The 26,230-nt window shown below is 33.1% G+C and overlaps 1 protein-coding gene across 10 annotated transcripts in view; it reads right to left on the bottom strand.

Moving 5' to 3' along the window:
• The window catches only part of LOC148623225 (synaptosomal-associated protein 25-like), a 52,894-nt gene that overhangs the window by 21,228 nt on the left and 5,436 nt on the right, over window positions 1-26,230 (bottom strand). For 2 of the 10 annotated variants that reach the window (XM_088564896.1, XM_088564895.1), the window contains exons 2-4: window positions 21,082-21,166; window positions 7,996-8,037; window positions 4,959-5,007 (exon numbers count right to left, since the gene is read on the bottom strand). In XM_088564896.1, coding sequence (XP_088421022.1) covers window positions 4,959-5,007; window positions 7,996-8,037; window positions 21,082-21,159 — 169 coding nt within the window. In that variant the 5' untranslated portion in view covers window positions 21,160-21,166. Of the gene's footprint in view, window positions 1-2,237; window positions 2,287-4,851; window positions 4,901-4,958; window positions 5,008-7,995; window positions 8,038-14,625; window positions 14,894-21,081; window positions 21,167-26,230 lie in introns of those variants that run through there. The other 8 variants (XM_088564894.1, XM_088564893.1, XM_088564892.1 and 5 more) reach the window with 8 other exon arrangements.

The following is a 26,230-nucleotide window of genomic DNA, read 5'->3' as shown; positions in this document are numbered from 1 at the left end:
TATCACTGTATCACAATCACAGAACCCATCCTGTACACAAGCCAAAGTACTGTCTGTATCATTGTATCAAAATCACAGACCCCAACCACTGCACATGCCAAAGTAGTCAGTATCACCGCATCACAATCACAGACTCCATCCTGTACACAAGCCAAAGTACTGTCTGTATCACTGTATCACAATGACAGACCCCATCCTGTACACAAGCCAAAGTACTGTCTGTATCACTGTATGTATCACAATGACAAACCAAACCTGTTCACAAGCCAAAGTACTGTCTGTATCACTGTATCACAATGACAGACCCCAACCTGTTCACAAGTCAAAGTTGTGTCTATATCACTATATCACAATTACAGACCAATCCTGTTCCCAAGCCAAGGTACTGTCTGTATCACTGTATCACAATTACAGACCCCAACCTCTTCACAAGCCAAAGTACTGTCTGTATCATTGTATCATAATCACAAACCCCATCCTGCACATCAGCTATAGTACTGTCTTTATCACTGTATCACAATCATAGACCCCATCCTGTACATCAGCTATAGTACTGTCTTTATCACTGTATCACAATCACAGACCCCATCCTGTACACAAGCCAAAGGACTGTCTGTATCATTGTATCATAATCACAAACCCCATCCTGCACATCAGCTATAGTACTGTCTTTATCACTGTATCATGATCACAGATCCCAACCTGTACATCAGCTATAGTACTGTTTTTATCACTGTATCACAATCACAGACCCCATCCTGTACACAAGCCAAAGGACTGTCTGTATCATTGTATCATAATCACAGTCCCAATCCTGTACATCAGCTGTAGTACTGTCTTTATCACTGTATCACAATCACAGACCCCAACCTGTACGCAAGCCAAAGTACTGTCTGTATCACTGTATCATAATCACAGACCGTATCCTGTATATCAGCTGAAGTACTGTCTTTATCACCGTATCACAATCTGTACACCAGCCAATGTACTGTCTGTATCACTGTATCACCATCACTGACCCCATCTGTACACAAGTTACACACTATCACCACAACAGACCGCATCCTGTATATCAGCTGAAGTACTGTCTTTATCACCGTATCACAATCTGTACACCAGCCAACGTACTGTCTTTATCACTGTATCACAATCACAGAACCCATCCTGTACACAAGCCAAAGTAATCTGTCTTTATCACCGTATCACAATCTGTACACCAGCCAACGTACTGTCTGTATCACTGTATCACCATCACTGACCCCATCCTGTACACAAGTTACACACTATCACCACAACAGACCCAAACCTGCATACCAGCCAAGGTTCCGTAATTCTTATAAATGTTCTCAACTAGCTTTCAGTTACTGTGAGAGGTCTTTTAGTGGATATCTCATTTTGTCTATCTGGTGTGTTTAGGCATTCAGTGGATACAATTGCATGTATTATTGAGTGAATTTTATTTTATGGGGTGTTTGTTTGTTGTTAAAGGTCATTTTTGACCTAAAAGGATGATGGTTAAGGCTTTTCAAAACTAATTTAGCCCCATGGCAGACATTTGCCAGATGTTGGTTATTAATGTGTATATATTTTACTTTTTATAGTTATTCTGAAGAAGTATCATTGTTCTGTTACCATGGATTTTATTACATTTGTTGTTGGAGCATTTGTTAAAATTGATACTCAAAATTCTGATGGTGCATCCCAACCCCTGAAAAAAAAGTGCACGATTAGTAGACAAGAAAATGATAGAGCTAAAAAAAACTTTTTCTTCTCAATTTATCAACAGTTCAACAGTTTCCATGTAATTACAGCATGTTTTAATTTCTCCCCTTGTGCCTAACTTTCCAGTACAGTTATCTGTGAAACAAAAAACAAATATCTCATTTTTTTTTTTGTTTCTTTACCTGATTTAACCCTACTTTTGTTTCTTTATCTGATTTAACCCTACTTTTGTTTCTTTATCTGATTTAACCCTACTTTTCACAGCAGTTGTCTGTAAATCTCTTAATAAAGGCCTTATGGTAGTGAAATAAGGTAGTGTTAGAGAATTCTAATCATTCAGACAGGGCAAGTGATATAAAATTTAGATATTTTTAGTGATGAAGGGAACATTTTTTGCTTTTTTCCTGTAATACTTTTAATATTCATCTCTAATTACATCATTGTTCTAAAGGTATTCAATAACATGGAATGTACAAAAAATGATACCAACTGTATCCTGGACTGGCCAGTCTTACCCCCTTGCTGGTCCAACATTACAATGGTTTTAATGCCTACATCTTGGGACTGAAAACAAGCAAAAATAAATACAACAACATCAAACAAAAGTACTATAGTAAAGAAAAAAAAGATAATAGTGGGAAAAACCTGTTTTAATCTAATCAAGTAGTAGTTATAAGAGTCATATACTATTTTCCCTTCAATTCCTTGTATCATATTAATACTGTTTCTGTTCCCATCCCTTCACTGATTATCATATTAATACTGTTTCTGTTCCCATCCCTTCACGGATTCTAAGCTAAATAATAACATAAATCAATACATCTTTAACTTATATTTCAACAGTAAAAGATTTGAAGATCAGTACTTAGCAAAGTTTTGGGCTTAGAATGATATGTCTGAAAATTCATCAAAAACTTCCAATTACCAAATCTACTATAGTAAGACAGATTTGTCAAATTATATCAAGTTGCTGAATGAAATTTCTTTTTTACTTTTTGTATTTCTTGTCAAGTGATATCAGTGATTTATTTAGAGAAACAGGTTACCGGAAAAATGTTCCTTGAAATAATATAACATGTTCACTGAATAGTGTTAGGGACAAATTACATAATACAGTGTATTTTGGATTTTCAATCTAAACAGCATGAGAGAAAGAACTTTTTGATATCTCTGGAACTTTACACTCAATAATATAACTAGAACCATACACTCAATGATATCACTAGAACCATACACTCAATGATATCACTAGAACCATACACTCAATGATATCACTAGAACCATACACTCAATGATATCACTAGAACCATACACTCAATAATATCACTAGAATCAAACACTCAATGATATCACTAGAACCATACACTTAATGGCATCACTGTAACCACACAATGATTTCACTGGAACCACACAGTCAATGACATCACTGGAACCACACTCTCAATGATATCACTGGAACCATACACTCAATGATATCACTGGAACCACATACTCAATGATATCACTGGAACCATACACTCAATGATATCACTGGAACCACATACACAATGATATCATTGAAACCATACACTCAATGATATCACTAGAACCATACACTCAATGATGTCGTTGGAACAATACACTCAATGATATCACTGGACAATACACTCAATAATATCACTAGAACCATTCACTCCATGATATCACTGGAACCATACACTCAATGATGTCACTGGAACAATACACTCAATGATATGATTGGAACCAAACACTCAATGATGTCACTAGAACCATACACTCAATGATATCACTAGAACCATACACTCAATGATATCACTAGAACCACACTCTCAATGATATCACTGGAACCACATACAAAATAATATCACTACAATTATATCACTCAATGATATCACTGGAACCATACACTCAATGATATCACTAGAACCATACACTCAATAATATCACTGGAACAACACACTCAATGATATCACTGGAACCAAACACACAATGATATCACTAGAACCATACACTCAATAATATCACTGGAACAACACACTCAATGATATCACTGGAACCAAACACTCAATGATATCACTAGAACCATACACTTAATGACATCACTAGAACCACACACTCAATAATATCACTACAATTATATCACTAAATGATATTGCTGACACCACACACTCAATGATATCACATGAACTATACACTCAATGACATCACATGACTGTAAGTGCACTCAAGGATATCTATTTACCTTGTAATCCACTTAATGTAAGTTTACATCAATTCTTCTTAATATATTTATCCTCTGTGCAATTGTTTTGTGGTAATAAATTGTTTTTACAGGTATTTGATTCTAATGTAATTAGCATCAGAATAAAAACAAAAACCATGTGCAGAAGGCAGAACCAAATTTATTATTTTCCATTTTCTGTTTTTTAATCAGTTTAGATTAGAATTTGGTAAGTATATAATTGAATGCTGGAGATTTTCTCATCTCAAACAAACTCTTACTACTCATTAGATTAAACAGGTTTCATCAGGGCCAAGGTCAATAGTAATGAAATAACTACTAGCCAAAACAAAAGATAAAACAATGCTCAATACAGTAAACCAAGAAGCTGTCAGACCTGTTGTGTTAAAATATTTTCATCAAAGCAGACTGTCACAGACAATGATCACGGTCTAATTGGCAAAACAGTGAAAAAAAAATGGTATGCAATGTTCAAGGTTTACAGTACTTGGCAACAACCAATGGACAACAGATATATCATACAGAAAAAAACCAAAACAATGAATAAAGAAAGAACAACATCAAAAAAGGACGAGTAACACAGTCAACACTGGTATTACACGACCTTAAAGGTAATGTGCAAATCACAAACTCATCAAAACAAAAACATAAGAAAATGTAAGTTCTGTCCTCAGAGGAAACTTTTTGTAATAAAATGAAAATATAACAACCATACAAATAAAAAAAACCCAAAAAAAACAACAGAATGTCGTCTTAGATTCAAATTTTGAATTGGTTAGATAATTATCTATTCCCAAAAGTTCCTAAAAGGGAGTGAACTCTACAACCGCTGCCAGAAGCAAGGGGAGACAACAACAGCTGGCCATGGACAGGACCATGCCTCTTACCTCCCTGCTCATCCAGCATAACCAATGTCGTTATCCCAGCTTCCTTACTCTGATAAAACAAATAACTCAAACATAAAGTGTGAGGAGTGCATCATGCCATTGCTTACCTCCCTGATCATCTAAGTTTACTAATATAGTAATCCCTGCCTCCTTACTCTAACAAATGTTAAATACATGATCTAAATTTACTAACATAGTAATCCCTGCCTCCTTACCCTAACAATGTTAAATACATTATCTAAATTTACTAACATGGTAATCCCTGCCTCCTTACCCTAACAATGTTAAATACATTATCTAAATTTACTAACATGGTAATCCCTGCCTCCCTACCCTAACAATGTTAAATACATTATCTAAATTTACTAACATGGTAATCCCTGCCTCCTTACCCTAACAATGTTAAATACATTATCTAAATTTACTAACATGGTAATCCCTGCCTCCTTATTCTAACAATGTTAAGTAAAGAACCTCAGTGAGTACACTCACAGACCTAACACGTCCCCATGTTGGATACTCAAGTCAATTTGTAAGAGAAATACATGTAGAAGGACCCCGATAAAAAGAGGAATAAGAATGTTTTCTTAGGCTTGAGACCTTTACCTTCTAACTAAATTCTATTACTCAGAATAGTAGTTTCCAACTCCAGACTGTGATTTCTATAACTTCTAGTTAATCCAAAGTAAATATCATCGTAGCGGAACAAAATGTACACTTGACCTGTAACTTACCATGGTGTACTTATATACCAAAAATCATGTCATAATCTGCAAGCGTTTAGAAAAAAAAGCCCAAAAATTTAGGTAAGTTCAAGGCCCGTAATTTCTGTAAAAATCATCGGAGCGGAACCAACTACAAACTTGTCCTGTAACTTATCATGGTTAATCTCTCTAGTCAAAATCATGTCAATATCTGCAAATGTTTGAAAAAAAGTCCACAAAACTGTTATTTCTGTGAAATTTGCTAAGTTCAAGGCCGGTAATTTTGGTCAAAATCATCAGAGTGGAACGAAACATAATATTGACCTGTAACTTATCATGGTGAACTTATATACCAAAAATCATGTCAATATCTGCAAGCATTTAGAAAAAAAGTCTGAAAACCTAAAGACGGACTGATGGACAGGTCAAAAACATCTTACCCTTTGCAACTTTGCTGTGTGGGGTATAAATACATTATCTAAGTTTATAAACATAGTAATTCCTGCCTCATTACTCTAACAATGTTAAATACATTATCTAAGTTTACTAACAAAGTAATCCCTGCCTCCTTACTCTAACAATGTAAGTTTATACAATATTTCATCATCCTTACCTTAATAATGTACGTTTACCTACCTCCTTTCACTAAGTAAGTAAGTTTACTTGTACAGTAATCCCTTCCTCCTTATACTAACAATGTAAGTTTACTTGTACAGTAATCCCTTCCTCCCTACACTAAGTAGGTAAATTTACTTGTACAGTAATCCTTTCCTCCTTATACTAACAATGTAAGTTTACTTGTACAGTAATCCCTTCATCCGTACACTAACAAGGTAAGTTTACTTGTACAGTAATCCCTTCCTCCTTACACTTACTAGGTAAGTTTACTTGTACAATAATCCCTTCCTCCTTACACTAACAATGTAAGTTTACTTCTACAGTAATCCCTTCTTCCTTACACTAACAATGTAAGTTTACTTGTACAGTAATCCCTTCCTCCCTACACTAACAATGTAAGTTAACTTATACTGTAATCCCTTCCCCCCTACACTAACAATGTAAGTTTATTGTACAGTAATCCCTTCCTCCTTACACTAAATAGGTAAGTTTACTTGTACAATAATCCCTTCCTCCTTACACTAACAATGTAAGTTTACTGTACAGTAATCCCTTCCTCCTTACACTAACTAGGTAAGTTTACTTGTACAGTAATCCCTTCCTCCTTACACTAACTAGGTAAGTTTACTTGTACAGTAATCCCTTCCTTCTTACACTAACAATGCGAGTTTACTTACCTTCATTTTCTATGTAATTATACCTAAACAGTAATTCCTTCCTCCTAATACCAACAATGCAAGTTTACTTACTCCCCATTCTAACAATGTAAGCTTACTTACAGTTATCCCTGTCTCCTCAGTTAGAAAGTCTTAAGATATTCACCCAAACAACTTTAAAACTCATGCAGGAATAAAAACAAAATCTCTGGATGAAAATGATTGACCAATGGAACCGACCCTCCTTTGAGTTTCCTAACTCACAGAACAACAGCCAATAGGTAGGCATGCAATCACACTCAGACACATTGTTCAGACTCCTGGCTAGTGTCAACCTATTCCCAAAATAAGGCTGCTTCGTGGAAAAGCGGTGACTACCAATTTACAGTAAACAGAGAAAAACCCAACATGCATATAAATGCCTCAAAATGACTTGTTAACCTGGATCCAATACCTACAGAAAGTTACATACTTAAGAAATAAAGAACAACAGCAGTTTTGAAGTTGAGAGAGAAAATATCACAGTGAACCAGACAGGGTGAGATGTTATGTTCTCTCGGGTCATTCAAAACTGATGTTATTCTGTTTATAGGTGATGTCATAGTCCATGTTACATAACATTGTCACTGGAAATTTTTGAATCATGGCATCAGGCAGTAAAGGCAATGCAATATTGATATAGTTGTTGATAGAGTAAAATAATGGGTATTTGATCAAACTGCAATATGACAAATACAAACCATATCCCAACTTGTTAAAGTATAGCATATTTCGTTTTTGGCGTTTTGCTTTTGTTTCTTTGTACATGTTCATGTTCTTTGTTGTGTGCGTTTTTTTCCCTGTCTGGTCTTTATCACTGGATTAAATTCTTTTGATTTCTGCTTCAATCTTGGTTCCTTTGATTACTCCTTCAAAATTATCTATTTTAAGGTGAGTACCATATTATACCAGAGTTGCACTGAAAATTTTGGAAAAACTGCACAACTTTATAATATATAAAATAGCCTATATAAAACTGTGAAATACAAATAAGGATCGAGTTGTTGAAACCTATATGTAACCTTAACAACAAACTGAAGAAAACAATATTGTAATGCCTTATATGCTTTACTAATTATGTTAAATCAGTCTAAGTCTGATACACTGAATGGCACTGATAAACTTACCTCTTCACACATTGCCAGCATACGTCTTGTGCTATCCAATGACTAAAATATAAACAAAGAGAGATTTACCATACATCTTGTGCTTTCAAATGAATAAGCAGATGTGCTACAGCATCTGATATGTCATACCCCCAAAATCTATAACAACTTTCCTTTTGTGGTTTGGAACCTTGTTATAAAATTTTACTAAGATCAACCAATAAAGGACAAGGGTCCATAAGGCCTTGTTCTGCCTACTGAAATAATTGGTAACAAAATTATAATCAATTTGGAAGAAAACTAAATACATGTAATAATGTAATACATATTGTAAATTTTCAATTTTATGCATTCAGTTTGAGTTTAAAGAGTACCAATACAGAAACGAATGCACAAAAACCGCCTGAAAGGCTATTCTGTAAATAAAATAGAATTTTTTTACCCTTCTGCAACTTATTTTATAGTGAGATCCTGCATTGACCAAAAAAAGATTGAAACTGAAAGTGTGCATTTATAAAATCTTTCTATAGGAAAAAGGACTTTTTGGTTAACACTGCATCTCTATGTGCATTTAACAAAAAACCTTCTAAAATCATGCTTAAAATCCCTTAAAAAAGTCGTACTTTACCTATACATGTACCATGTGACCTAGCAGTCACATGATTAAGTACCTGGCCACCTGTTTAATATACACTGAAATCCTAATTACACTATACAAGTGGAGTAGATATATTAATTAAAGAGCTTTTATCTCATCTTTATGCCAAAGAATGAAATAAAGTCTGAAATAATCTTCGTTCAGACGTCGATTGTGATATAGCCACTGCTATAAACATGCATGCATGCACGTGAATGCACTTATATACTTTGAACCGCATTACTGTCCTTTACATGGGATTTTATCTATGGATTTAGTATTGGAATCCAATAGTTTTGAATATTTGTTTGCTCTAATATCCGTATAAATCTCCTCAATAAAAGATTGTTCTACATTATGATTTACTTTTGCATGGATGAGAGACTTTAAATAAGCTTGTATAAGCATTATAGTGTATAGAAACCTCCACACGCTGTCTAAAGATAATTTATATAGATGTAATAGATGCTGCAACACATTTTATTTCCTTATGCGATCAAGCAAAGTTGGAAACACTGTTATAATAACAAGCGCAAGTGAAGTTTTTTACTCGCTTCTGTTTTTTATTTTTTTGAAAGTAGAAAAATTAAAAGCCGTTTGCTTTGTTTGCCTGTAAAAAAATCAAGGTCCGGGTATCTATCTATTGCAATGATTAAGTACAGTTCTATTTAACAAATTTCTTTCAACACTGCTTTCTTTATTTGGGAAAAATCTTCAATACATACACATTTACAATGTGTACACATCAAACATGTCCCTACATGTACATGTATTCAATATTACAAATTTAATATATGCAAAATGCTGGTCAACTTTCTGTGTATAAAATCCTGTTGCTTAAGTTTCTTGTATATAAAGTAAATATTCCAACATTTCTTTTGTATTTACTGTACACTGACACAAATGCCAAAAAACATGTAGATACTTAAAATACCCGTTTTTATATCAAAGATGTTACCTGAGGAATTACTTTGATGCTCCGCTCAGGAGGAGCATGGATGTACATGTAAATTCTTCACGTCCATGTGTAAATATCTGTGCTTAATAGCCTACATGTAGTTTTAGTATTTGTTATAACAGGTCTTATATAATGTTTGTGCCAAGCAGTCCTGTCCTGCTAACTGTTGTCTGCAGTTCCGCTTTTTGTTAGTTTTTTGAATATTAAATGCAAATTTTAGCATCTATATTTTATGTGAACGAAGTTGTCTTTTATTTTAGTCAACTGCATCTTGTGTTACATTTGTATTTAATCCATGTCTCCAAAATGTTATCCGCCTCTTGAAAATATTAGGAAAACAAAAACAGGAGCGTCGCGGGTGGTGGATTTAATGGGGGTGTGACAATGCCTTATACATGTAGGTTGACAGGTTAAATAAGCATGGTCTGACCGTGAACCATCTGAGGTTTAGTGGTATGAATATCCACGTGACATTTATCAAAATTAGTTTTTGAACCCTAATTTAAGATATACCAAGATTTCATGCATTTTAGCAGAAATACAGTTTGCATTTGCATTGTTAATCTTCGGAAACCCTACAAAAGGAGACCCCCTGTTATTCTTATCCAAAATCGAAGTGTGTCACTCCTTGGCTTCCCAGTTTTATCCCCAATATTTTGACTGATGAATAGCGAAAATTTCGAAAGCAGCAAAATTTAAGCTCCCACCAGAAGACTGACAAGACTGTTGAAGATTACGGAATGTATGATGAAATGTTGGGAGGCTCCAGCAGAAAACGACTGATAGCGGGAGGTTTAATACATATAATTAAGTTTCCAACATAGATTTACTTTTATTCATTATCATAAATTCTAATAAAAAATGCTTCATTTATATTTTTCTCGTTTATGTATTTTAAAACTTCACAAATATTATATAAATTGTTGATTTAATTAACAGTATTGATAAGTTTATCAACAATGATTTGTGCATGATCGTGCTTATTATTTTCAGCTATTGTACTCGGAAAAGTTTTAACACATTGCTCAGGGATCTGTCTGTTTGTCTGTCTGTCAGTCTGCCCATCTGTCTGTCTGTAGTTAACCACGATAATCATTAGTGACTTTTAACTGGTTATGAAGATATATCTAGCCACTCATGCAGTGTTATTATGTAGTTGAGGAAGAAACGGTAACACATGATTTGTATATTTGCCCCATCTCTGTTGATTCTGCTTTCAGCGGAACATACTCTGAGACTCAATGATTTTATTTTTTTTCTTTAAATTTTATACAAGTTTGATTCAAGTAAAATGATATCTTACAGAAGGGGAGACAAAAATGATTAATTGCCTAAAGCTTTATAAAACGTAGAAATTACAGGGCTAAGTGCGCGACTGCACCAATGCAAAACTACCCAACAAATTTTTACATTGGGGCACTGAAGATAAATTAATATATATGCCTTCTTAATTTGAAGCTTCAAAGATTAATTCATGTGCAGACAAAAAAAAAAAAACGCTACATAAAATATTTTTCTGGCTGATTCTAGAACCCAAAACTATAAAAATATTAACATTAGATGTATGACTTGGTAACATATTGTGTTTAATTGATGAAAACACACACTCAACAGATCAAGACTAGAAGTGAAATATTTGTATCCCTCTATGACCAGGTTTTCCTCTACATCTTGTCAATATTAATGTCAAACAGATTGTGTAAAACACAGCACTAAGGTGTAATTGTATTTTACTTTATTCAACATATGATAATTGAATATGCATATAACTTTGTTTATTTCTTTTATAAACAAAATAAATTTTCTCTTTTGATTTTGTTACAAACGAAGGTGAAATAAATAAATTCTGTAGTTTTAATTTAAAAAAATGGAACAATTTTGAATTTATTAAAGGGAGATAATTTCATTTCTTCTAGTAGTAAGCACTACAGTGCCTTATGTACCCTCATCCTTTTCAAGTTATTGCACAAAAAACAAGAGCCTAGAGAACACAACATGGACAACGATGAGGTCATGGACAACAGTGCCATACCGCTATAGGGCCAGAATTTTTTGGCGATTGTATCATAACTAGAAAAAAAATCCTTCCAAACTTAAAGTTTCTAAGACCACAATCATTATTTTCTCATAAATCTATGGGAATCAGAAGAGACATGTAACTCGATCTGTGTTCCGACTCCTTTCAAGTGGTCATGGCAATAAGCACAATTTGAAACTTAAGCCATTATTTTAGAATTTCTGTATCTATGAGAGAACATAAACCATTTGAAATCAATGATCTAAAACTTAATGGAATATAAATAACTTAAAGACTCAACTATAACAAATCATTCACTTCTGACAAATAAAATAACACAATTTTATAGGTCACTGAACTGAGATCATCTATAGAGAACATGACAATCAGTCTCTAGTGTCATAGTCTGTATAACATTATAAACATACAAACAAAACTATAAGTTACATTGCCTGGAACTGAGACAATACACTTCCTGGTGTCATGGCCTAAATATCATTATAAACTTACTTATTGTACAAGTATTGTTTTTTATGAAATTTTCATTTAGAAAAAAAGGCCTGCAATTTTTATCAAAATCCATGGGAGATTACTATTCACATATCAAATAAAATGCTTCACTGGGGACCAGCTTGATATGACTGCAGAGTTGAAGCTTGAACAGGTACATAACACTCGATACAGCTCTGATTGTGTTTTTTGATTAAATGTTGGACACAGCAAAAGGTCCTGACTAAAATGAAGTTCATAACAAAGTATAATAAAAGTTTATTTTTGGGCATGACCAAATCTTGGACCTTTAACTCCAAAGGCATTAAAGGTAAGTCTACCCTGTAAAAAAAAGCTTTGTTGTGTGTGTCTATTTTCTATGTCAGGGCTTTGCCCCTGTATAACATTCTTTTGATTTCCACTAGAATTTTGGTTCCCTTAATTACTCTTATAACAAAATTTCAAAATGACACTTTTACATCTGAGTCATGAAAATAGGATCAACAATAACCTTTTTCTATCAATTTTAATGATAACATCCATTTTCTTCGTTTTAACTCCTTATATTTAAAAGGGGTGCAAAAAACTCAAAAAACTATAGCCATGTCCCTAGGAAAAATGCTTTAAAATTCACTTTCAAAGTGATCCACTCACTAATAGTGACTAGTCAAGATAATGTCTGGACCTCAAGAAAATGCATGTTGCTGTCCCCCTTTTGGCCCCTAATTTCTAAGATGTTCAAGTCTTTACCCCCAAAATCAATAGCAGTCTAACCATTATGGTATAGGATATGGGGGGACAACATCATAGATATTTCAATGCTTTTAGTAGAGTTCTATAAAATGTATGTTTTTGGCACTTTCCTGTCCCTTATTTCTAAAATGGGAGGACCATATCCCCATAATATCAAACTTTCTTTTTGTCATGTGAAAACTAGTGATTAAATTTTATTAAGATCAACCAACTAATGTATGTAATATTCAAGTCATCACATGAAAAAGTGTTTGCAGATGAGGGAAGGACAATGACAACAACATTCCATATAAGGTTACTATAAAAACCAGAAGGCTAAAGTGTATCAGACTGGTTTATAGTACTTTCATAGAAACTACAATCTTTTGAATGTTAAATATTTTTGGTTTGATTACATATGAAATGTTATTGGTTTAATTACATGTAAAACTGTTATTGGTTTAATCAAATGTAAAACTGTTATTGGTTTAATTACATGTAAAACTGTTATTGGTTTAATTACATGTATAAATGTTATTGGTTTAATTACATGTATAACTGTTATTGGTTTAATTACATGTCAAACTGTAACAGGTTTAGTTATATACAAAATTGTTATTGGTTTAATTATATGTAAAACTGTTACTGGTTTAATTACATGTAAAATTGTTATTTTTTTTTAATTTGATATGAAACAAGTAAATTTTATTGGCTTAATTATGATGAATTATAGTTTGCAAATTTTGCCATTTCTTGAACCATAAGGGACAGCCAATTCCAATAATTTTGTGATCAATCAGAAACAAGTCTGATTGAAGTAATATTACAGATGATAATAGGAATATTTATCATCTTTATTATACATTGAAATCACAAAGGAGTTATCAGAGCTATAAGGGGTGAAGTCATACAATTCTGATCAGAAAAGTGGAGAAAACTAAACAAGAAATCTGTGAGTGATAGCTCACTAGTGATACCCCAACTTTCAATCAGGATGTAAGAAAAATAAACAAAGTTGTTATCAATTTTTTTCCAAAATGGATCCCACCCAATGGCACACCTACAGGAAGAATGTGTCAAAATTTGGAGCTGATGCTGAGAAAAGTGCTACAAAAGTTTCAGTTAAAAAATATAGAGTAAAAAAATAAACGAAGTCCTCGGTGAACTGGAAGTTGTTGAATTTTTCTGAAAATGATCCCACCATGTAGCATACACAAAAAAAGAATATGTTTAAATTTCAAGCTGCAGTGAGGAGCAGTTGCTAAGAAAACTATGACGGAAATACAGACAAGGGTAAAACATTTACCCCCCCCCTCAAATCTCCTTCAGGGAGGGAGTATAAAAATTGTAATTAGAAATTTGTATAAAAAAACTTCTAAATCTTTCAAATAAAAGAAATATCACCAGACTTATCAGGCTTAAAAGTATCTTTGAACAATAAATAAAATTCAACATCAATAATAATTGAAGATTCTATGTTTGATAGCAAAGAAAACTGAATAGCCTTGAAATTTAAGACTTGACTTTCCTAGCTTAAATACAAGAATTTGCTTTGCCGTGATGAATATACCTGTTATTTCTAGACATGTCTCTACTTTTAGACATCATTGGATATTTTTTTGGTACTGATGATGTCAAATACATTTAATATCTTCAATTGTATGGAATATAAAATCAAACTTTTCGCAGAACTTTTATCACAATATACATGCATAACTACTGAATTTAATCTAACGTGCATTATTTTTTTTTGAAAATGATGGACTTTGTACACAGTTATATAGTAGATTTAGTAAATGATAAAAAGTATATAATTACTTGGATAGCAGCATCATCTATAATTTGGTGAGTTATGATACCATTCTCTCCCTCTGTCTCCACATTTGGAACTTCCGAAACATCCGAGTTACTGACATTATTCATTACTTTTCAAGTTGTTCTCAAAAACATACAAAACCTGAACATACAACTTATCTGATAATTCTTATTTAAACATCCATCAGTTAGAAACTATTCCTGATATCACAGAAATCCCTTTCTCACTACACACAGTCAGTGAGAATTTTTTACCCTGTCACTTTCTGTATTTTCTGCACATCTTGTTCTCCATAAATAGACATGGAAGCCATCCTTAGGTTATATAACATTGATCTAGAAATTTATTGATTCTGACAGAATTTTGATCATATTTAAGGCTACAGAGATGTGTATTGATTAGGACAAGCATTAGGAAATGGTGAACAGTTATTATGGTAAGATGTCACCAATCAGCATCCAGCCTTGCAGACTAACAATAGAAATTATTGATACATCTTTGTAATGGTTCCTGTCAAGGCAACACAATATTTCCAAGCCAACTGTTTTATCAGATGACTGTCAATATTTCTTGTGAAAAGTATTTTTAACTCAGTGACTTCATAAAAGCAGTAAAATAAATTGATTCAACAATACATTTCTATGCATGTGACAGTTTCATCATGTTGAAGTCATCTTGATAAGTAAAGATAATGCAAATACATATAGACATGTTTATGTTGGTGATGTGACATTGTAGTATATGGACATGTTTATGTTGATGGCGTGACATTGCAATATATAGACATGTTTATGTTGATGATGTGACATTGTAGTATATGGACATGTTTATGTTGGTGGTGTGACATTGTAGTATATGGACATGTTTATGTTGGTGGTGTGACATTGTAGTATATGGACATGTTTATGTTGATGGTGTGACATTGTAGTATATAGACATGTTTATGTTGGTGATGTGACATTGTAGTATATGGACATGTTTATGTTGATGGTGTGACATTGTAGTATATAGACATGTTTATGTTGGTGATGTGACATTGTAGTATATAGGTATGTTTATGTTGGTGATGTGACATTGTAGTATATGGACATGTTTATGTTTGAGGTGTGACATTGTAGTATATGGACATGTTTATGTTGATGGTGTGACATTGTAGTATATGGACATGTTTATGTTGGTGATGTGACATTGTAGTATATGGACATGTTTATGCTGGTGGTGTGACACTGTTATATAGACATGTTTATGTTGGTGGTGTGACAATGTTATATATATAGACATGTTTATGTTGGTGGTGTGAAATTGTTATATATAGACATGTTTATGTTGGAGGTGTGACATTGTAGTATATGTATATGGACATGTTTATGTTGGTGGTGTGACACTGTTATATATAGACATGTTTACATTGAAGGTGTGACATTGTTATATATCGACATGTTTATGTTGAAGGTGTGACATTGTTATATTTAGACATGTTTATGTTGGTAGTGTGACATTGTACTATATAGACATGTTTATGTTGGTAGTGTAGCATTGTTAAATATAGACATGTTTATGTTTATGGTGTGACATTATTATGTACATCTGCATATGATACCCAACCTTCCATAAAATTTCATCAAAATTCCATGAGCAGTTTCGGTTGAGTTGCACTTACGTGAAACATGTAAAAATTTTGGATTATCTCCCTTTGGAGTCCTCCTACAGTAATTATATTCCCTCATGCACATCTCCCATAAAATTTCATCAAAATCCCTTTGGCAGTTTAGGAGGAGTTTATGCTTACAAGAAATGGGCAGACAGTGATTCCCACTCCAAACTTATGATTTAATATTTCAGGAAAATTTAAAGGAAAAGGGACAGAAAATACATAGGCTTAATGATGGAAAGAAATCCTCACAATTTTATAAAAGATTAATTACCAGTAGTTTCATAACTCATCATGTTTATTAGAAGTATATAAAGAACTTTTTAAATGAGAGACTAACCTTAGCACCATTGATAGAAACTGTAATAACAAACAGTGATACACTCCACATTGACACAATCGTTTAGCCATAACACCTTTTACAGGATTACTCTAAAATTTTGGGTCTGGTTGACACAGATACCCTTGAAAAAGTTGTCTTATGACATTTATGCATTACGATAAATATGGTAATAATTTTTTTTTACTATGCTGCAAAGATTTTCTACCAATCCTCCCCAAACAAACACATATATATGCACGAAGGAGAACAGATGTAGATGAAAATTATTTCAAAAGTCTTATACTTACATGATCATGCTGATTTGGTTCCAATATCATTAGGGAGAATATTCATGCAACTCACAAGAGCTTTAAAATGAAAAATTTGAATTTTTAAAAAATTTAAAGGAAGCTCAACACTATTGATGTTTTTTCCATAGTTTTATTATAATTGGTGAAAGAGTTAAAGTGCAAAAGCTAGAACCAATCTCTTTTTATAAATAAATTTCCAAAACTTGAAAAAAAACAAAATTTTTTTTATGTATGAGACTGATCACCATTACTTTTTTGTATGCCCGCCTTTATAGCAATGCAAGAACCTGATGAGTGACCTACTGTGGGTTCTTGAATTTTGCAATATAGACCTACATCTACTTGTTGGTCTTGCAGAAAATCTATCAGAAAAACAATATCAGGTTGTGTTGGACCGTGTATATTCCTTCGTTAAATGCACGAAAAGATTCCTTATTGCTTGAGCTGAATTAGTACACATCACATCACATCTCACCACATCACCTAATGTTATATTTTTACTGTCTGGTCTTAACTTTGTTAAACATAAATATCACTACTGAATTTCTATGCCTATAATTTATTGCAATTACTATTATTTCTGGAGAAGACTTCATAAGTATGTTATTTTACTTGTGTCTGATCCATTACAAATAAAATATGTTTAAACTCAAAAACCTACAATATGTACATCACAGCAAATGGTCTTACTAGACACAGACCTACTACATGTACATCACAGCAAATGTTCCTTACTAGACCCAGGCCTACTACATGTACATCACAGCGAATGTTCCTTACTAGATCCAGACCTACTACATGTACATCACAGCCATGTTCTAACTAGACCCCAACCTACTACATGTACATCACAGCAAATGGTCTTACTAGACCCAGACCTACTAATTGTACATCACAGCCATGTTCTAACTAGACCCAGACCTACTACATGTACATCACAGCCATGTTCTAATTAGATCCAGACCTACTACATGTACATCACAGCGAATGGTCTTACTAGACCCAGACCTACTACATGTACATCACAGCGAATGTTCTTACTAGACCCAGACCTACTACATGTACATCACAGTGAATGTTCTTACTAGACACAGACCAACTACATGTACATCACAGCCATGTTCTAACTAGACACAGACCTACTACATGTACATCACAGCAAATGTTCTTACTAAACCCTGACCTACTACATGTACATCACAGCAAATGTTCTTACTAGACCCAGGCCTACTACATGTACATCACAGCGAATGTTCTTACTAAACCCTGACCTACTACATGTACATCACAGCAAATGTTCTTACTAAACCCTGACCTACTACATGTACATCACAGCAAATGTTCTTACTAAACCCTGACCTACTACATGTACATCACAGCAAATGTTCTTACTAAACCCTGACCTACTACATGTACATCACAGCAAATGTTCTTACTAGACCCAGGCCTACTACATGTACATCACAGCGAATGTTCTTACTAGACCCAGACCAACTACATGTACATCACAGCCAATGTTCTTACTAGACCCAGACCTAATACATGTACATCACAGTGAATGTTCTTACTATACCCAGACCTACTACATGTACAAGTTTATCTGACATCTGACAGTTGTACTGTATATTGATTGATGACTGATAATGATCAGAACTTTCCTTGGAAACTAAATCAATACCCAACAATGAACATCAACTGACAAGTGACATCAAACTTTGTAATTAAACTTGGGCTGTAGTAATACATTGTGTATATAATACTGAGAATGCAAGCCTTATTTCATCTCAATCCACTTGCAAGTAGGGGGTATAAAGTGATAGGCGTGTTTGTCCGTCCTTCCTTACTTCCTTCCATTACTTTTGGGATACCACTCTCTTATCTGCTACTCCTCCTATTCCACTGAATCAAATTAAGTGAAACTTTCACAAAATCTTTATTACATATTCTCACCTTCTATTTCAGATTTAAATAAGAATCAATTTGGGGACATGGGGGACCGATCTCTTATCTGCTAATCCTATAGTAGCACAGAATGGAATTGAATGAAATTTTAACAGAATATCTATTACATATTCCCATTGCACACCTTAGATTTTGTTCCAATTCAATTTTGAGGTTTCAATTAGGCTCAATTATTTCAAAATAAAGTTCGGTGACCTATGTTTTTTATCTCAGAATTTTGAAGTATGTTCATTTAGGGCCATCTTTGAGAAAATTAAGAAAATCTATCTACTAAACGTATTAATTATGATCTTCCTTAATTTGAAAACACTTTTGTTAAAAACTCATATTTACATGTACATGTTGTTAATTTTCTGATAGAATTTTGGAAGTTAATAATAAGAGGGCTGACAAAAACCATATAAGGACTTAGGTGTTTAAATTCATGTGTTTCTTCAGTAGCGTATTAAACCTTCCTCATATTAACTTTAAGGATTGGTATGATTCTGTCATCACATTTCTACACTGCATAAAACACTGCCGCATAAACTTTTAGACAAAAGTTGTCATTTTTAATTAAATTGTCTTTTGATAAATCTGGCTCTCAATTAATTTCTTGTAATGACTACAATCATACATTTTTCAGTGATTTGAGACAGTACATGTATAATTAATTGGACATATCAAGATATGATCAAAGCTTTGAATTTTTCTTTTGACAATACATGTATACTCATATACAATTTGGTATTACAGTAATATTCTATACAAACAGGTTGTTTGCATTCTAATGTGGACTTATTGTGCTTCTCTCATTTCTCTACAATAAAGAATCACAGTTCATGGCTCAACTCTTCAAAGATCTTTCAAAACATGATCTGTTGTGTGAGAACTTGTACGTGCATCATTCACTAACGCATTTTTTAGCATTTTTTTTTTAGAAATTTTCATATTCATTCATTCATTGAGATAAATTTTACTTTTTAGTATCTCTGAGATACATAAATATTGGACAAAATGAGCCAACTGACTGAATGATTGGCTGAATAATATACATGAAAATTGAAATTGAATTTCTATACTGTACCTCTACTCCATTCCAAATTTATTTATGCAAAATTAATATATGAATGAGCAAAGCAAAGCTTCTTGCAAAGCATGACCTATTGATTTTTTTCTTTTTAGCAGCACTTCGATCTCAAGTTTCAGGCAAGGACAAATCTGTTGGAATTTCAATTTTGTTCTGTTTTTGTCCGCTGGCCCCAACTTATCCACAATGATTTCTTGATCGGATATTCAGCCTCTCAAATTATTGGCACATATTGTAGGTGTTGGTAGGAACTTATCTCAAGCTGAAGAATTGTTCCTTTTAATTGATTATTGTTCAATTGTGAAACAAGAAGATCACATTAAATCCTTTGTGATTTCTACTGAATTATCAAAAAAACATATAACAAATTTGCATGTTTCGTAACGAAGTTTAAATATTAAAATATCAATCATGGTAAGCTGGACTTAACAATGTTCATTCCGTAATCCTGTTTTAAAAGTTTGTTACAAAAAGCTGATTAAAATACTTGCTTGTAACAGAACAAACAATAGAGAGAAAATTTCAATATTCAACATCATGTAAGGGCGCCATTTTTGTTAGAATTATTATCGGAAGAGAGATAACTCTGGTCAAAATATCGCTAAAAAGATGGAGTCCCGAACTTGGGCCATGTCTAAAAATTAGAGGGCGACTTCACTTTGCTTTACGTGTCATCTGAGGGCAGAGTGAGCAACCTTAGGGTGACTATTTCTCTCAATTCGCCAAGTAGCATCTGGCTTTATGATATTTTGGTCGTAAATAATACTAAAACTATATGTTCAAAATATCTACCCAAAAGAACTTAAATTGACTAATTCAACAATAATAGTACTCATACACCTTTCCTGGATTTAGATATTACACTAGAAAAATGGCAGCCTTCACATTAAAATTTATGACAAAAGAGATAATCTTGATTTTCTTATTGTTAATTTTCCATTCCTAGATGGTGATATTACTGAAGCACCCTCCTACAGTATTTACATTTCTCAGCTGGTCCATTTTTCCCATACTTGTTTTGTTTACACTTGCTGAAGATCTTTTGATGATCTCTGAAAAGGTTTTCATAATTTTGTATTTAGGATTTATGCTGGTGCAATTCTTGTGTTTCACCATATTCATACTTTTCTTTTATTATTTTACCTCATCTGTCTTGGCATTAGCTTGCATCTGTAAATTCTCCAACTCTGTTTTCATATCTTCATCACTACGGGAACCCATCTTTAATCTGTAAAAAGTAGAACTGTAATAAACATTTCTTTAAAAACTTGGAAACCATTGAATCAGGTCAATCTGCAGTATGGTCTGTCAAGATTGAACTCTTATTTCATTGAAAGGTTCAGTATGCAGTATGGTCTGTCACAATTGAACTCTAATTTCATTGACAGGTTCAGTCTGCAGTATGGTCTGTCACGATTGAACTCTAATTTCATTGAAAGGTTGAGTCTGCAGTATGGTCTGTCATGATTGAACTCTTAACTTAATTGAGTTCAGTTATTTTATCAAATGTGCTACATTTATCTGTAAGAATCTATCTAAAATAATAGCATTATGTGAAGACTTTATTTAATAAAATGATCAATTGAAATAACACATTTTGTTTAATGAAGTATATCCTTTGGAGTATGATACAAAAAATGTGTGTAAAGTCTACCTTGAATGATATCCTTTTGAGATAATTCCTTATTAATTTAAATGAATATTTTCAGTTGTGAATCCTGTCATACATAAATCCATGTCATTCACTGGCATACATTATATAAGTACAAAGAGTCATAACTCAGTTAGTACTGGTACCAGATGTTAGTTTATTATCTAATTACTATATTAACTCACTGACACTACCAGAACAGCTGTTTCAGAAAATTCACAGTAGAACAAATTACTAGACTAGTTTTCTAAAATTAGAAACAGGTTTTAAAGTACTAAGAATTACAGGGATGATAAATAACTGTAAAATTATGGTCAGACTTACATCACTTTTCTGTAGGCTTTTTATTGGAAAACCTATACTTTACAGGTGTCTGTTGTTCAACTATCATACTCAGAAAATGGCTTTAAACAAGAGTAATTAAGCCAAAAAGGGAAAAAAAGACCACCACAAAGCTCAGAATTGTAGACCAATCTCACTCAGTGCAGTCAAAATTGTAATTTTGTATCTGGGTAACTACATTCTCAAGAATTAATTTTCCCAAATGTGCTACAAAATAGAGTTAAACTATCAGCATACAAATGTACATTGCATATCATGAAAAATGTCCAAACTACATATAAAGTGAACAGACTTGAAACAGCAAATTTTCAGTGTGTGTGTGTGTCTATAAATGTCTAGTTTTATACATGCCTTGACCTTTATTCTAAACAGACAACCTGTAAGGATGATCAATGCTTAAATAATTAATTATGCAATCCAAATCAAAGTCCAAGCACTAAATAACATATTCCTGTTTGTCCCATGTTTGAAAATTACAGGTAGAACAGGTCAGATTTTTTGTGGGACAATTTGGAATTGTTTTGTTTGCAATTTTGCTGTGTAAACATATCTTTAATAATTGTTGATAGTAATGACCAGTTGATACAACACTATCCATATTTAATATTTTATTTTAAATTCATAATCAGAGCTGTCAATATCACATTTATAACACTAGTTAAGTCATAAGCATCACACATTAAGAGTAAATTATACAAAGAAAAAGACACCAAAAGCACAAATAATGTGTACATAAAATGTATGTTCTGTCAAATGCAACACATACAAAATGTACATGTATGTAGCCATGTCAGCATAGTTGGTCAATGCAACTTCATCAATCTGTATTGTTTTAGTCTAGTGTTGATCAGTGCATACTTTAGACATCTGGCTGGTCTGATACATTGTACCTCCGGCTTGGTACAGCTTCATGGTAACTTGGCCACTTGCTCTTCTTTTCGGTACTTGAGTTTTAGGGTGTAAATGATTGGAAGTGGGTGCTGTAAATTAAAAATGATTTTTGAAATTTGGTAAGAGTAATCTTGATCATTTGTTACATTTCCTAAAACACTTAACCTTATGATGTGCAGCAAACTGCTGGATTCATATTTGACAATATGTGAAAGACTCCATCATTATAACAAAATCAGCAAGAAAAAACAAGGGAAAATCATCAAAAACAAAATATGGAAACTAAGACTAACAACAGGAAAAACAACATTGCAAAAAAGGTGCCCAACTCAAACTTGAGAAAGTGCCTTTTTCAATTTCTAGCTAGAGCACTGTAATGGTTCCATAGTTGTCTGTCTGTCTTGACCCATTAGGTTGCATAGTAGTCAGTGAGTGGTTGATTATTGACTGTTGAGTTGGAATCTTCAATGCCCTCTAGAACATTTAACTATACCTCCTCTACTGATGACTGTGGAACTAGTAGAAATACCACTGTTATAAGAATGAGTTAACAAATAGTTGATTCTGTGTACTTTGGTTACAAGTCCTGTTCTGTACCTTACCCTACATTAACTGAGTGAATCCTTTATGGTGATCCTCAGAAGTGGCATTATTCTGTATGACAGCTTCATAGTGCCTAGTCCATAAAGGTAGATAGTTGTTAGTTAATCTGACTTAAGAGAGCAGGCAATATTAAGTAGTTGAATTTTTTTTATAATTTGCTCGCTCGCTATCACATTTTTGCCATGGTTGTTCGACAAAAGATATGGTAATTTGGCGTGATCAAAATATCCTAAAAAGGTGATGTATTGAATATAAATAGGTTTTGAAGAGCTTTTTAAATCTTTGAAGTGCTTAAAAGTCACAGACATGGTAGCTTTATAGGAAAAGCTAAGGAGGAGCTTATAAGACACATACATGGTAGCTGTATGTAAAAAGCTAAGGAACACATGTAGCTTAAAAGTCACATGCATGGTAGTTTATAGAAAAGCAAAAACAATATGACTGTCAAATGATTCAAATAATTCAAAATTCTTATGAATTCAGAACTAAAATCATAAAACAAGTGGTAATTAAACCCTTCAATAAATACTAAAACTGGGATAACATCTTAATATATTACATAGTATAGAAGGAGTAATCAAGGGAACCAAGGCTATAGCTGTAATCAAAAGAATGTAATCAAGGGACGAAGACCAGACATGGAAAACAGACATACACAACAAAGAATATAAAGTAACTAAAATTATACATACAAAGTAACAAAAGTAAATGAGCAACTTGGACTCCACTAAAAACTGGGAGTATAAACCAGGTGCACCAGTAGGGTAAGTGTCCTCTGCTTTTCTAGAACCACCCGCCAAGTTGCTCATAGAAAGTCAAGTCCGGGGTAGACAAACGAGGAAAGGAAAACTATGACCCGTTGAATAAATCAGTTTTCATGGTGCTGATGGATACACCATAATGATCCACGAGTTCATGATGACGACCATAAAACTTCTGTAATGATGACTTCAATCTTGTAGCAACATAACCCTGTTCCAGAAGCCTATTTGTTAAGAGTTCTAGCGCAATACAAAAAGTGTGCGTAGTTTCGGCAAGCTCTGGCATAACATATGAGTTGTGATATGAACATTCCATACGCAGGAGCCGAAGGGATGTTGCCACAGATGAAAGGAAAGTTGACAATTCTGAATGAAAAGTCATCACGTTTGTCGTATTTTAGGAGTTCTTTTAACATGTTAAAAAATGATTATTATAACTATTGAATGTCCCTAAGGTAACAACTGTAAAATGAAAAAAATAATTCTTAGATTGTCCCTTGAGTAAACTTTCTCTGAAGTGAGAAAATTGGTCTTTTTATTTTGGGAATGGGAAAACCTCAAATTTACTTACACATTTGAAGGTAAGATATTCATTTTATCATACATTTTACAAAGTTCATATAGAAAAATTGTACTTGAACAACAAAATGTTATGTATTTTTCACCTGTAATTAAAAAGGTTGGACTACATGTATCAGGAAAACACCTGATATAAAACATGTTGTTTGTTTAAATTCTTAATTGACTTCCCTTAGGGACATATATTGATAATTGTCATATCTTGACACCAGTAAAGCCACCTTGTCTATTACCTAATTAGAGCTATCAAATAAAAATAATATAAAATAATGAAAATCAATAACAATTTGTAAATGACAAAATTTGTCAATGGTATTGAAATACAGGTATTTTTAAATTTATTTAAGAGAAAGCTCATTAACAATAAAAAAAAAACTTATATGAGTTGTTCTGAAAGTCACAAAAGTCCAGACTCCTTCAACAATCACTTTTAGAGCTTTCAGACCTTTAAGAGAGGGAGTACTCATACAGTACTTATTATTTTTTAATACCAAACAAGCACCTGTGACTGGGAGCCACTGCCTATATTAATATGTTGGAATCGAAGGTCAATTTAATTTAACAGAAATATTAATATATAGATGGGTTTATCAAGCTCCTATCTCTCTCTGCATGTGTGATGCCATAAATTGGTCTCAGAATCGTATTAATTTTCCCATAGACTTCTATAGTGAAGTGCATATTTTTAGGATGTAAATTGATTCAATAAAACTTTCACTTATGTAGTATTTCTAAGGACAAGTGAAAAATAATTTCCCGCAAAGAAAATAGGGTGAGTCCACGAAGATCGGACAAAAAAGTAGTCTTGAACTATAAATAGCCATTTTCCCTACTTTCACTTTGCACTCACCAAACCAACATTTTCAGTGGAACATTTTTATGTTATTATGTTAGATTTTCTTTTAAAAAAAAATCTTCATCTTACAGTGTGATGTTTGCTCTAATTTATAAGTCATTGTTCATATCTTTTGACAAAACATTAGTTTGTAGAGAGGCAAAAAGAAAATGCACTACATTTTCATAGCATCCATGTTTTGACGTACACCCGCTCAGGGATATGCAATACAACACTGGTACCAATTAGCCATGTGCGGCAGCCATGGCATTCATGAATAAACTGCACATGCTGCTGATAATCAATAACAAACACACATGAATCTGGATTAGAATTAGAACGTTTAGCTTATATTTTTCTTGTTTAAAATGGCATGTTAAAGCAATTATATGAAGGGAGGTGGTGACTCTTGTGCTGTAAATAGTTGTATAAATAACCATCGCAAGTTAAATGAGTGGATATTGTCTGTATGTGAAATACATGGACAAAAACATGAAGACTGTGCTTGTTTGATTCCGTATAAACTGCACATCATGCCTTCAAATGAAGAAATAAGGCTTCAATGGATGAAAGCATTAAATAGAAAGACACTTCCGAAGAGAGTATTTGTTCTGAACACTTTCTTGACGG

This window comes from Perna viridis, chromosome 2 (genome assembly GCF_037379345.1).
Source record: "Perna viridis isolate PV_CMFRI_1.1 ecotype Kerala chromosome 2, ASM3737934v1, whole genome shotgun sequence".
Lineage (NCBI taxonomy): Eukaryota > Metazoa > Mollusca > Bivalvia > Mytilida > Mytilidae > Perna > Perna viridis.
This window is presented reverse-complemented; position numbering and strand designations above follow the sequence as displayed.